General features: G+C 56.1%; 2 protein-coding genes and 1 long non-coding RNA gene across 11 annotated transcripts in view; 2 read left to right on the plus strand and 1 right to left on the minus strand.

Moving 5' to 3' along the window:
• On the plus strand, window positions 1–8638 carry SH2B1 (SH2B adaptor protein 1). 9 transcript variants are annotated; one of them, XM_070484627.1, is made up of 11 exons: window positions 1–145; window positions 253–337; window positions 2499–3526; window positions 3796–3897; window positions 4142–4233; window positions 4338–4513; window positions 6183–6386; window positions 6581–6792; window positions 6932–7103; window positions 7571–7670; window positions 7851–8638. In XM_070484627.1, the coding sequence occupies exons 3-11, from the start codon at window positions 2588–2590 to the stop codon at window positions 7867–7869; spliced, it is 2016 nt and encodes a 671-aa protein (XP_070340728.1). In that variant the 5' UTR covers window positions 1–145; window positions 253–337; window positions 2499–2587; the 3' UTR covers window positions 7870–8638. The 9 variants fall into 9 exon arrangements, with proteins under 9 accessions (XP_070340728.1, XP_044603518.1, XP_070340729.1 ...); XM_044747583.2 differs by lacking the exon at window positions 7571–7670; XM_070484628.1 differs by lacking the exon at window positions 1–145 and having other exon boundaries at window positions 159–337.
• LOC139040188 (uncharacterized) lies at window positions 8614–13477 on the minus strand. The gene is made up of 2 exons (XR_011494206.1): window positions 13307–13477; window positions 8614–8944 (listed from the first exon to the last, which is right to left on the minus strand). It is a non-coding gene; the product is annotated as an uncharacterized lncRNA (long non-coding RNA).
• Window positions 10651–13513, plus strand: part of ATP2A1 (ATPase sarcoplasmic/endoplasmic reticulum Ca2+ transporting 1) — a 17714-nt gene continuing 14851 nt past the window's right edge. Inside the window, exons 1-3 of the mRNA XM_044747580.2 lie at window positions 10651–10716; window positions 12155–12970; window positions 13389–13406. Coding sequence (XP_044603515.1) covers window positions 12853–12970; window positions 13389–13406 — 136 coding nt within the window. The 5' untranslated portion in view covers window positions 10651–10716; window positions 12155–12852. The remainder of the gene's footprint in view (window positions 10717–12154; window positions 12971–13388; window positions 13407–13513) is intronic.

Genomic DNA, 13513 nt, shown 5'->3' on the forward strand with positions numbered 1-13513 from the left:
TCCTTGCGGGCGGTGTCCGCCCAGCAGCCGGGCCAGGCGCTCTAGGCTGCAGCGGGTCCTTCAAAGAACCTTCCCATCTCGCTGGTTCCCAGCACCCGGTGGCTACTCTAGCCTTCAATAGGGCCTCAGGACTCTATCCCCTAAGGTGGTTTCTCTATGATTGACTTCTCTCCTTTGTCCGGAATTTCCTCCGGTTGGACACTCTGGTGGGATCCAGCCCCTCCTTACGGCTGCTTCTGTGGTTCCTTTTAGGTGCAACTGGGGCAGTCACTGAGCCCTCCGAGACTCACACCCTCTTAGCTCTTGAAGGGTTGCCCGGAGTGGGAGGATGGCGGAAGTGAGTGTGAAGGTGTCCTTCCCTGTCGCGGCTCTTCTCTATGGTTTCTTCCTTCGGTGACGGGAAAAGGGGTCCCGGCGCCTGCGCAGAACTAAGCTGGGAGCTAGTCGCGGAGGTGGGGGTGGGGGGCAGGGAGCGGGAGCTGCCGCCGCCGCCGAAGCTAACCGCGGGGACCGAGATGCAGGTGGGACCGGAACCGGAACCCCCCTCTTCAAGTCCCTCTTCCCTCTCCGCGCCCCGGCCCCGGCGCCTGAGAGGAGCCCCGGGTGGGGACGGGGTTTGGCGGGGTGGGGGGGTGGGGTGCGGAGCGCCATAGGCAGGAGGGACGCCGGGCCCGGGGAGTGCAGCAGACAGGGCTGGCCCCGGGGAATGGGCTGGTAGAGCGTGTCCAGAGAGGAGAGTAGGGTCGGAGTGAATTGACCACCGGGCCCAGAGGGTCCGAGCCGAGAGCGGAGCCTGCACCCTCCACCACCCGCCCTTCGGGAAATAGCAGAACTGAGCCAAGAGGCAGGTGCATCGGGAAAATGTGTCTGAGTCCTGCTTGGCAGAAGAGAAACTGAGTCACCAGCTCGGGAGCCGCAGGGTCAGCAGGCCTGAAAGGGGCTGGGTCTGCCTGTGGTGCAGAGAGTTGGGTGGGCCTGTGTGAGCTGAGGTGGCCTCTGCCTGGAGATTGGTCTCTGCTGTGTCTGCACCTCTTGGCTCGGTTTCCCTGTGCTCCATGACTCTTGTGTCTCCTGGCTTCTTCTCGTTGGTTTGGAATTGTCCTTATGGTTGGAGCTATCTAAGTGTGTAGGGCCTAGGCCAAGGAGGAAGGGGGTCGCTGACTGTGGGTAGGAGTCTGAGATTTGGGGAGACTTTCCTGAGCTGCCCTTGCCCCAGTCCTGGTGCCAATCATCTTCCATATAATATGGGAGAGGAGCGTTAACAAAAGAGCCATGGATTGTAAATCCCAGCTCTGCCAGTCGCTAGTTGTAAGACCTTGGGAAGGCTCTTCGCTTCTCTAATTTTTCTTTTAGAAATTGGAACCCGTAAAGATGGTCATAATGGCAGTCATTTATTGTGTGCTTACTTTGTGTCAAGCACTGACATGTTCCATTTAATGTTCCCAACAATTCTAGAGGATAGGGATCATTAGCTCTGTTTTATAGATACAAAAACTGAAGCTCAGAGAGGACATATAATTTGTTCAAGATCACACAGCTAATAGGTGGCAGAGCAGGGATTTCATCCCAAGTCTGATTCCAGAACCCATCACCTTAAGCACCAGGCTAACAAGCCTTTAGGGCGCACTCCCCAGTGAGAGAAGAGGAAGGTGGAAAATCTTAGGGTCCCAGCTCCCTGTTATGTTTTATTTACTTTGTGGCTAGCGAAGACTTGCCCTGACCCAACCTACGGTCATTCCTCGCCTGGTGCTGTTGTCTCTGGGCTCCAGATTGAAGGGGCACCAAAGAAGTGGGCTGGGGCCTTTCCAAGCTTCCTTCACACGGTGCTTGGGTGCTGGGCCCTGGGGTCAGCTTTCAAGACAATTGCTGTTTCAATCTGTGATCCATCCATCCTCCGTATGAACAACCTCCCTCAGAGCTGGACCTCAGGATGCACAAGGCAGGGTCTCTAAGCTCTGCAGGCCTAGCTCTTCTGAGAGCTAGGGCAGTGAAGGGCTGTGACAGGCTGGCCCGGCCAGTTACTGGGGACAAGGACTATGCAGTGGGAAAAACAGTAGACTTGGAGTTCTGAAACTTTTCTGAGCTTCAGTTTCCCCATCTATTACAGAGGTTATTAAAATCTCTCACAGGGAAAGGTAAGAACAGAACGTGGGAAGCATGTAATGTTGAAGGATCTGCTTTAGAGAAGGGAGGTGATGTGAGAAAGATTCGTTTTTAGAGGAAGGTGCTCCACAGCCGGCTGTCGCTTCTGGAACCAAAGCCAGGGAAAGCGGCTTGGGAAGGCAGCAGGATAGGTGCAGGCTAGACTTTGGAGAGCTGGTCGTCTGGGGCTCGTGGGGTGCAAGGATCTGGGAAGGGGAAGGGAGGCAGTTTGATGTGCTTCCCCATTGCGTTCTGAGGAGTCTAGACCAGAACAGGGAGTCTGGCTCGGGGTGGGGCTCTGCCCCCAGTCCCACCTCAGCAGTGACTCGGTGTATGTGCCTCTCTTCCTTCTGCAGCTGCTGCCGCTCACCCCGTGTCTTCTGGCTGCTTCCCTCTTTGCTGCCCCTCCCCACAGGCTCCCCCTCTCCACCTCTTGGGGACCATCATGAATGGTGCCCCTCCTCCAGAGGATGGGGCCTCCCCCTCTCCTCCTCCCTTGCCACCACCCCCTCCCCCAAGTTGGCGGGAGTTCTGCGAGTCCCATGCCCGGGCTGCTGCCCTGGATTTTGCCCGCCGTTTTCGCCTCTACCTGGCCTCCCACCCCCAATATGCAGGGCCCGGGGCTGAGGCTGCCTTCTCCCGCCGTTTTGCTGAGCTCTTCCTGCAGCACTTTGAAGCTGAGGTGGCCCGGGCCTCCGGCTCCCTCTCGCCACCCGTCCTGGCTCCTCTGAGTCCTAGTGTGGAGATCCCGCCACATGACCTGTCCCTTGAGAGCTGCAGGGTGGGCGGGCCCCTGTCTGTGCTGGGCCCTTTTCGATCATCTGAGGACCTGGCCGGCCCCCTCCCTTCCTCAGTCTCTTCCTCTTCTACGACCTCCTCGAAGCCGAAGCTAAAGAAACGCTTCTCCCTCCGCTCAGTGGGTCGCTCCGTCCGTGGTTCAGTCCGTGGGATCCTGCAGTGGCGGGGGACTGTTGACCCTCCCTCCCCAGCTGGGCCCCTAGAGACCTCATCAGGCCCCCCAGTCCTAGGTGGAAACAGCAACTCCAACTCCTCTGGTGGGGCTGGGACCATTGGCAGGGGACTGGTTAGTGATGCAACATCCCCTGGGGACAGATGGACTCACCGTTTTGAGAGGCTAAGACTCAGTCGGGGAGGGGGAGCCTTGAAGGATGGAGCAGGGATGGTACAGAGGGAAGAGCTGCTGAGTTTCATGGGGGCTGAAGAGGCAGCCCCTGACCCAGCTGGAGTGGGCCGGGGAGGAGGGGCAGCTGGGCCTACGTCAGGGGGAGGAGGGCAACCTCAGTGGCAGAAGTGTCGCTTACTGCTTCGAAGTGAAGGAGAAGGAGGAGGAGGAAGTCGTCTGGAGTTCTTTGTACCACCCAAGGTGAGGCCCAGAAGAGGGTGGGTGACTGGGAGCAAGTGATTGAGCAGCCAGAGTGGTAACTCCGCCCACATACATAGCTTTGCTTACTTTGGTTTTTAAAGCCAGCTCCTGACTCTGGGTCAGGAGCTGTGGTCAGGACTGAAAAAGTAGTGTTGGTACCTTTTGTCCAACTCCCTTAGGATGTAGAAGGAAAGATGAATCTCTGGAGGGAAGGGAAAGATGGTCTCTGCACACCCAAAATCTGGATCTTGTTGTCTCTCCTGACCTAGGCATCTCGGCCTCGACTCAGCATTCCCTGCTCTACTATCACAGATGTGCGGACTACCACAGCCCTGGAGATGCCTGACCGGGAGAACACATTTGTGGTTAAGGTAGGAGCCCTGAGCTCCCCTTCCCCCTTGGAGCGCTTGTGTTGAGGAGAAAGCTCCTTGCACATTTAAGCAAGGGACGCTGGTGGAAGGAGGTGTGTGTGTGTCAGGTGCTTTGTGAGCATGTCCCTGGGGCTGCGGCTTTTCTGGGAGGAGGGGACAGAGGGAGGCTGTTTTTCTTCTCCTTAGGGGTGGATTAAGGCCTCAGGACCTGGAAGTGGCCTGTGGGCCTCCTCTTGTCCCCTAGGTGGAAGGCCCCTCGGAGTATATCCTGGAGACAGCTGATGCTCTACACGTGAAGGCTTGGGTGTCTGACATCCAAGAATGTCTGAGCCCGGGGTGAGGAGCCTGACTTCTGTCACTGAGGGGACCCAGGCGTGGGGATGGGGAGCAGCCTTGTGCCTCTCACTTTCCTCCCAGCACCATTTTCCCTGTGTCTGCAGACCCTGCCCTGCTACCAGTCCCCACCCCATGACCCTCCCTCTGGCCCCTGGGACCTCATTCCTTACAAGGGAGAACATAGACAGCTTGGAGCTGCCCTGCCTGAATCACTCAGAGAGTCTGCCCAGCCAGGATCTGCTGCTGGGACCCAGTGAGAGCAACGACCGCCTGTCGCAGGGTAAGGGTGGAGCCTTAGAGAGCTATGAACCTCAGAACCTGCCACGCAAGACCCCCTGCTGTCAGGCCCAGGCCTTCTCTGCAGACTCTACTGTGCTCCCCATTCCTGCTCCTCAGCTGCCCACCCCCGCCCACTGAATGTTTATCTTTTGTCCCTGAACATGCCAGGCCACAGTTTGCCATTTAGAACCATCACCATCACCATCCCACACAAGCCCCAGGAAAACTCCTGTCCAACCTTCTGTGCCGAGCCTTGTCACCTTTTACAGAAGCTGAGTGCCAGCCAGCACTCTGGCTGGAGATAATGGTTCTCTTCTCCAAGCATCCAGAACACTTTGTACACATCTTTGGGTTGTTCTTACCCTGCATCTCTGTGCATATGTCAATGGTACCAAATTTTCCTTTGACTCTCTGTACTTCTTAGCCTGACTGAACACACACACACACACACCCTTCCCCCGACATAAACACACCAAGACATGTCTACCTGGCCCCAGCTCACCTTTCTAGACTCCACTACACCCTTTCCTCCTCACCTTCCATTCTGAGTTTCAGTTTCACAGTACCTAGCACAAAGGCTATATTCAGAGAGTAAACAAGTGAATTATAGAATCTTAGAGCTAGAGTGGACTTTACAAGTCATCAGTTCCAATCCCCTCGTTTCTCAGGCAACTAAGACAAGGGAGGGGAAGTGGCTTTTCTGAAGTCACCTGAGAGTCATGGACAAAGATAGGGGCTATGCCAGTCTGATACCTGAGCCACTGCTCTCTGCACTATATACCTATATGCCCATGTACAACATTCCTATAGGCTCCGGCCTGCCACTCAGCAGACATTCAGGAATGCCCTGGTACATAGCAGACCCTGTGCTAGCCTCTGGAGCAGGATGGGGGCACCCAGAGATGCCTGAGATGAGCTCCTTGCCCTCCATGGACTCACAGTCAGCTGAGTTGACAAGATGGCACTCCATCTAAAAAGCAGGACCAAAATGGAGAGCCTGTGCTCAGTGTCCTCTGAGCGGCACAAGCCAGTAGCACCTTGGGAGCTCAGAGGAGGAAGAGAATCGGAGAAGGTGGAATAGACAGGGAATACCACACAGAGAAAGTGAGAGAAAAGCACACGGCTTGGAGGAAGCAAATGGCGAGAGCAGAGACCACACATGGAGAGAGCCCAGGAGATTTGGGAAAATTGGGTGGGATAATTGAGCTAAAGTGGAGGATGCATGAATACAGGTGAACTTGAAGATCAAGCTGGTTAGGTTGGAGGGATTAGTAGAAAGAGGATCTGATGCCTCTGAGAGTTGGGGGCTTTGTCCTATAGGCCAAAAAAGAACCCCTTTTTAATGTAAAAATATTGAGTGCTTATCCCCCACCTCCGCACCAATGGCTGTAATTTCAGCACTTGATTCAGAAAAGATATAGGCACGTGTGGATTGTAGGATCTCCTTGCAGTAACTCTGCAGTGCCTCAGCAGTGCATGAAGCATAAGTTAGGAGCCATTGGTAAAAACCATCAGGGGTCACTGACTAAAGAAGGATCCAGCATTTCAGGCAGCTGACTCTGCCAGTGCACACAGGGTAGAATGGCTGGTGGGGAAGTGAACCCATGCAGACCAATCCTGCCAGAGAGTAGCTTCTCAAATTCTCAACTTTGCCCTCCGTTTTTTTCCAGGGGCATATGGGGGCCTCTCAGACCGCCCCTCGGCATCTATCTCCCCCAGTTCTGCCTCCATTAACGCCTCCCATTTTGACTCAATGGAACTGCTTCCCCCAGAGTTGCCCCCCCGCATCCCTATTGAAGAGGGACCCCCAGCAGGGACAGTTCATCCCCTCTCGGCCCCCTACCCGCCCCTGGACACTCCGGAAACAGCCACAGGTACCAGGGGTGTGAGTGTATGTCTGCCTCCAGGCCCACTTCCCCACCTTCTTGAAGCTCTTGTCTTGGGATCCTGAGGGATCTGACCCAGCGGGAGGGAAGTGACACGTGAGGGGAAAGCAAGTCTTTTCTTCTCCCAGGATGGGGGAGGCTTCCCTGACACCCCGGTTTCCCTCCCTCTCTCCTTCCTGAAGGGTCATTCCTGTTCCAGGGGGAGTCAGAGGGACGTGAGGGGGACCAGCCCCTCTCAGGGTATCCTTGGTTCCACGGGATGCTCTCTCGACTCAAGGCCGCCCAGCTAGTGCTGGCTGGAGGCCCCGGCTCCCATGGTGTTTTCCTGGTACGTCAGAGTGAGACAAGGCGGGGCGAGTATGTCCTCACTTTCAACTTCCAGGGCAAGGCCAAGGTGAGTGACTGAGTAAAAGGCTGTATCTTACGCAGCGAGCTTGCGGGTGGAGTCGGGGAACATTGCCGTCCAAGGGAGACGGCTTCTGTAATCGGCAGGGGCGTGGCCTCCCACTTCACCCTGCTCCTCCTGCCCTCAGCACCTGCGTTTGTCGCTGAATGAGGAGGGTCAGTGCCGGGTCCAGCACCTGTGGTTCCAGTCCATTTTTGATATGCTCGAGCATTTCCGGGTGCACCCCATCCCTCTGGAGTCTGGAGGCTCCAGTGACGTTGTCCTTGTCAGCTATGTCGTGTCCTCCCAGCAACAGCAGGGTGAGCAGAGCAGGTCTGCAGGGGAGGAGGTGCCCGTGCACCCAAGAAGTGAGGAGGTGTGTGTGCCAGAAAGACGGGGCGGGGGGCTATGAGGAGGAGAGGCTTGGTTAGGGAGAGTGGAGTAGAGAAGGTTCCTGTGTGTTGGGGTTTCGAAGGGAAGGAAGTACACTGAGAAGCTGTAGGAAGGCAGAGGGCTCCTTGCTGGAGTCGGGGAGGAAGTTGAGAGTTGGGTTGGTGCATTCCCATTCCATCAGACTCCTCTGTTCCATCATTTGTCTGTCTCCTAGATCCATCTTCCCCGGCCTTGTCTTTGCCCTTCGTCACAACCTTGCTTTGTGCCTGCCCTTCTTGGGGATGCTCAATCTGATCCCCTTCCCCCCTCCCTTGATGTCTGATTCCCCTGTCTGATCTCTCCCTTTTCCCCACCCCAACGTCCCATCTGTCCCCACGTTGCCCCTCCCCCCCAGGCCGGGAGCAGGCCGGGAGCCATGCAGGGGTGTGCGAGGGAGATCGATGCTACCCCGATGCCTCCTCCACCCTCATGCCCTTCGGAGCGAGTGACTGTGTGTAAGTGTGGTCCTCCTCTCACCACCGCCCATGATCCATCTTCCATGGATGGGGGGTTGCTCAGGAGATGGGATGTGGGGGAGATAGCACACGGCTCCTTGGGGGATGAGTGAAGGGGAGGCCGCTGCAAGAGCTTGCCTCTCTCCACAATCAGTCTGTCTTCTTACCGTTCCTATCCAGAACCGAACACCTCCCATGACCCACCCCAGCCCCCTGAACCCCCTTCATGGACAGATCCCACACATCCTGGGGCAGAAGAGGCGCCGGGGGCGCCAGAAGTGGCGGCAGCAACAGCCACAGCAGCCAAAGAGAGGCAAGAGAAAGAGAAAGCGGGCACTGGAGGGGTCCAGGAAGAGCTGGTCCCCGTGGTTGAGCTGGTCCCCGTGGTTGAATTGGAAGAGGCCATAGCACCAGGAAACGAGGCCCAGGGAGGCGCTGGATCTGGTGGGGACCCTGGGGCAACCCCGATGGTGCAGCTCCAGCATTTACCACTAGGGGGCGATGGAGAAGAAGGGGGCCATCCCAGAGCCATTAATAACCAGTACTCCTTCGTGTGAGACACCCACCCTGCTTTTTCTCCACTCTTCTGGCTCCCTAGCCCTCAGTTCCTGAGACTGGGGCTGGGCTGGGACATAGAGAAGCGGTAGGAATCCCCTCCCCACATGCTTCCTGACCCTTGACGGCCAAGGGCATGTATGTTGGTACAAGAAGAGGTTCAAGAGCCCTATTAACTCCCCAGTTGATACACTACAGGTGCCCCATCCCCTGGGCAGGGGATTCGGGCTCCATTACCTCCCCAAGGGGCTCTTATGGTCAGCCCCACCCCTGGGGGCCATTTCCCCCATTAACCACCCCCTAACCCAAGAAAGGGTGAGGGGGAAGGGCTGTCAGTTATATTAAGGTGGTTGTTGTTGTTGTTTTAAACAAAATGGAGAAGCATAAATAAATAAAAGGGTTTATCTCAGTTCCATCATGATGGCTGTGGCCAGTGTTTGCAGTGGGGGCTGGGAGGTGGGGGTCAGGAAGGCAGCCCACTCAGCGTTGTGAACTCCAGACCGGAGGGGCCGGAGGGCTGGGTCAGATTGAGTCCCTGTGCAGTCGGCCCGTCGTTCCGCTGTGGGTTGTCCTGTTGGTCGAGCGGTAAGTGCAGAGCCAAACAGTGCTTCTTGGGGTTTCCAGCGAAGTTCTCTTAATGGGACAGGATTATTAACAGCAGGATTGATGTTCTCCAAGGGCCTTTCCTGCTTTGAATTCTTCAGTTAAGCCTTCCTATCCTGGGGGAAAGCAGGCAGAGAAAGATCATGGGAGTGGGCCGGGGGCATGGTGGCTGTGTTAGGAGAGATTTAATGTGGCAGCCACAGAGTGGCTGCAGAGGGGCCCAAGGGCAGGCTGACTGCCCTCCTTCCCAGAGCCAAGCTGGGAAGCTGGAGCATGGATGACCAAAAGCACTGTCTTCCAGTCGTGGCTTTGCCTCTCACTTGCTGTGAGGCCCGGTCAAGGTGTAGCCCCTCCAGGCCTCAGTATCCTCATCTGTAAAATGGGAAGTTTCATCTAGGTTGGAGCTGCTGACATGATTTGCTTGACCTGGATAATGTTCCCATTGGAGTTCACGTAAAAGTTCAGATTATTGGCTTCTCATGAAAATCAGAAGACAGCCTCACAGAGTCCACCTTCTACATCTGCTCCATTCCCACCAGCCCCCTTCACTCACATGGTGTGCCTGGCTCTATGGGCATCTGAGTGCAGCATCTTCCCTTCCTCCCACACTCCCCTCCTTAGACCCAGGCTCTGCTCTCTGAACTGAACTGCGGCTCTGCCCTGCTCCAATGGAGGGCACCCCTGGGCTTCCTTTCTGGGGGTGGTGGGTGCCAACAAGGAGGAGCCAGGTTCTGAAGACTCTCACGTATTTTCCTTGGCCCTCTCCCCTCCCTACCTCCATCCAGCTCTGCCTCTTACCATTCTGCCTCTCACTTTCCCTCCCAGGCAGCATGGAGCCTACATGCCCCTCAGCCTCTCCCCCCACCTCCAGGAGGCCCTACCCATGCTTATGACCTTGCTATTCTGGGCCTTGTGTCCTGTTGGGAGATGGACAGGAGACAGCTGGGCTCATAGGCCACCCACGCTGGGGGCTAGCTGGGGGAAGCCTTCTGGCTCTCCTGGTTTTGTCTAATCCCTGGGGCTCCCCCAAACCTTGGCTTCAGGAGACTGGGAATAGAATCGGCTTTGCAAAAATGGGATGGTTTGGGGATCTGGGTGCTGTGTTCTCAAAGTGAGATGGTGAGTGAAGGCTGTGGTGCTCTGGGGTAAGCAGGACCTGATCCTCTCCTAATCTAGCAGCAACTGTTGCTGTGAGGCTCCCCCCGCCCCCAAACCCTGCCAGCCTTCAGGGACTTGCCTTCAGAAGATGAGTGGGGGAGGGGTAGGAGGATTCCCTCAGCCCCCAAGATTTGTGTCTCTTGGCTTAAGGAGCCTAAGAGACTACTCCCCTCTAAGCCTTTCCTTATGAATTGTTAAACTGAAGTTTGGAGCTGGTCAGAGATTGGCCAGGCTCTATCTCTATGTCCTTCAGAGCTAGGCCTCTACTGTTCTCAGCATCAGCCATCAGGCAGAAGAGGAAGAATGTCTTCCAGCTCTGGGCTTGGAGACCCCCAGTGGGGGAGTCCAGGAGAGCGCCTTATGTGCAGCCTTCCTCCATCCCAGTTCACACCCCCAGCCTCCCTGATGCTGATCCTTTTGCAGTTCTTGGCTGGTGGCTTTCCCTCTCTGGCTTCAGTTTCCCCCTCTCAGAAGTTGAGGGAGGTAGAAATGAATAACCTTAAAGGGCCCCGTTGGCAGTGACATCCTGTAAATCCTGCCTCCTTTCCTGGCTTCTTGCTCTCAACTCTCTTGAAGTTGCGATCTCTCCAGTCTTCTCCCCGTTCTCCATGTTTGGGCATTCCTGCTCCTTTAAGACAGTGCCCCTGTCACTCCTCCAGGTGGTGGTAGGGAGAAGCCAGCCAGCGCCAAAAAGCTTGGCAGATGCTAAGCCTGACTCTGGCCTAAGAAGGTGGGTGCTGGGCCAGGTGGAGGTGCCTGTCAGTGTGACCCCCGACACTCATACCCCATTGTCTAAGCCCCCCCAATCCCAGGTCACAGCAGGATTTTGCTTCAGGGGAGGGGTTTGTTAGAACCATGAAAAGGGGAAGGGAAGGAGCGCGGTGTCCTCAACTCACCCTGGCAGCTGCCCCTCCCCCCAAGTCCAGGCATAGGAAGGGATGAGTATGGGGGGATAAATCCTTAAGTTCCATCTACCCCTGCTGTCCTACTCCCCAAAAGTAGGGCTTCCTTTCCTTTGTCCCGCTGTCTCCTATGCCATTGTCTGCTTAGGAACTTGAGCGCCGGAGAGGAAGACAGCCTTGAGAACCCTTTTAGTGGTCCATGTTTCTCATTGTTCATCTCAGGAAACTGAGGCCTGGAGGGAGGAAGGACTTGAGACCAGGGTCATGACGCTCCTTCTTCCCCTCGCTGACCTTTCACCATTATGCTTACTGAACCTCTCTCTTCTCTCTGCCCTCCTTTCCTCTGGCCTCACCCCACGCTACCCTCCGTCTGCTCCTCCAGCAGCTGCCCTGGTAGTAATCAAGAGACGCCCCCGTCCTGGAGTAGGGGTGGGGGTGGGGGGCTCAGACAGCTGCTTCTCTGAGGAAGCTGACACCAAGGCCAGCCGCTCAGCAACAACTTGTGGTTTTGCACCCAGCCCTGGGCCCCTGCTGCCCTGGCTGCTGCATGCCTGCTCTCTGCTGTCCCCTTTTCCCACTGCTCAGACTTCCCTCTGACCCTGGCACCCCCGTCTCTGCTCTCCCAGCTCTCTTCTGTCCTCATTTCCCCTAGACCTGACCCATGCATCTGCCTGCTCCCCATTCCTCTGGTCTGGAGCCTTGGTCATACCCAGCTCACCCAGGCCTCTTTCCTGGATGCCCCCTCCCTCATGCCTCTTCTGGTGGGATGCGCCCAGCACCTGAGCACATGGCTCTGATCCTCTCTCCCCTTGAGGACAGATTCTTCACAGCCAGGGTGGAGTGCGGACCATACACTGGGGTCTGCCTTGAGTTAAAGAGAGCACAATGTGGGATGAGGTGACCCTCATTTCATGTCTTGGGGTGACCTCTGCCCCGATCCTGAAACATTTATCCCTCCCCCTCTGCCATCAGCACATTCTGTAGCTTCTTGGGTTACCCTGCTGCTGGGGTATCCCATTTTCTTGATGGGGGGGATTCTTTGTCAGGGATGGGGGGCCCTGAAGGCTATGTTCCCAGAGGCCAAGTTAGAGCGATGGGGAGGGGGGAAGTTTAGGGGAGAGACAGACAGTCCTGGCTTTGCTCACCAGGGCCTGGACACTAAATCCCTTGTTGTTGGCTTTAGCAACCCCTCCCTAGGGTAGGGTTACCATCTTCTGCCCTATCCCTTTGACCCTCTCCCCTCTTGACTTCCCCTTGTCCCTCTAGAGGCACTTCCTCTGGTCCCCAAAGGATGTTCTCCTCTCTTCAATCCCCTGAAGTTTGGAGGATCTCTGCTGCCCTTTCAACAAAATAGGCGAGGAAGAAGAAGACTGTGACAGTAGAAACAGGTTCAGGGTGGATGAGACGGGAAGAGAGGTGCGAGGAAAGCAAAAGGCGAAGGCCTGAGAGGTGGAGCGGGCTTATGGGAAGAACTAGGGCGTGAGTTTGGGATAGGAAATCCAGTGCAACTGAGGAAGTCAAAGCAATTGGGGTCAGTAGCAGAAGACAGAGAGTGAAGTCTCTCCCTGCCCCCCCTGCCCCGGGGCTGGGGCCACCTTAGCTTCCCTCATGAGTGACATCTCAGGCTGCAGCCCCACTGTTCCCCCTCTGTCAGCAGAAATATCTCTCTCTTCTGATCCCTCCTGCTGAAGTCTCAGCCAGCCAATCCCTGATCTGGAGGAGGGGGGAGCCTGCCCCCCCACTCTCTCATAAGGACCAGCTGGGGGTTGGGGGGGTGGCCGGCTGCTGCAAGTGGGACTGGGTTAGAGCTTTGTGGAGGGAAGAAGAACCTGGGGGGGGGGGCAGGAGAGAAAAAAGAAGAAACCCAGACAAACAGGCAGGTGGACTCACTGAGGAAGGCTCCCCACGCGTGAGAACCCTCCAGAAGGAACACACCGCCCCCTGGCCCCCAGGAAGGGAGCATAATGGAGGCTGCACACTCCAAGACCACAGAAGAATGTTTGGCCTATTTTGGGGTGAGCGAGACTGCTGGCCTCACCCCGGAACAAGTTAAGCGGCATCTGGAGAAATACGGCCCCAATGGTAAGTGTCCCTTGGAGAAGAGACTGCTAACAACTTCTTGTGCCCCCTACAATACACACACACACACACACACACACACACACAAATACGGCCTTAATGATAAGTGTCCCTTGGAGAAGAGACTGGTAACAACTTCTTGTGCCCCCTGCAACACAAACACACACACTGGAGCCTCACCCTTAAGGGTATCTTAGGGAGGAGCTGGGCCATGGTCCAATGACTGCAGGGGGGAAGAGGATCCTGAGAAAACGGTCCCTGAGCCCCAGAGTTTTAGGAGGTTTTATGGGATGACCTTGGTGAACCTCAGATGGCCTTTTGGTGGCCTGATTCTCTTACCTTAGCCACAAAGTCCTTGATGCGGGGGGCATTAGACTGAACCTCAAATGAATATGTCCTTTTCTTCTTTTTCCCTGGGTAGAGCTCCCTGCTGAGGAAGGTAAGTTGTTGGAATCCCTGAGCTCTGGTAAATGACCCTCCCTCTGCTCTGGGCCCCACTCCTTTCTCTCTGCCTTCATCCTACCCACTCCTGGGCAGATATCCCTC

Source organism: Equus asinus, chromosome 14 (assembly GCF_041296235.1).
Source record: "Equus asinus isolate D_3611 breed Donkey chromosome 14, EquAss-T2T_v2, whole genome shotgun sequence".
Classification (NCBI taxonomy): domain Eukaryota; kingdom Metazoa; phylum Chordata; class Mammalia; order Perissodactyla; family Equidae; genus Equus; species Equus asinus.

Coding starts and splice junctions, on each gene's coding strand:
- SH2B1 (XM_044747583.2), top strand. CDS start 2,588: ATGAATGGTGCCCCTCCTCCAGAGGATGGGGCCTCCCCCTCTCCTCCT. Junction 3,898..4,141: donor AGAACACATTTGTGGTTAAG/GTAGGAGCCCTG, acceptor CTTGTCCCCTAG/GTGGAAGGCCCCTCGGAGTA. Junction 7,104..7,850: donor GTCCTCCCAGCAACAGCAGG/GTGAGCAGAGCA, acceptor GTTCCTATCCAG/AACCGAACACCTCCCATGAC.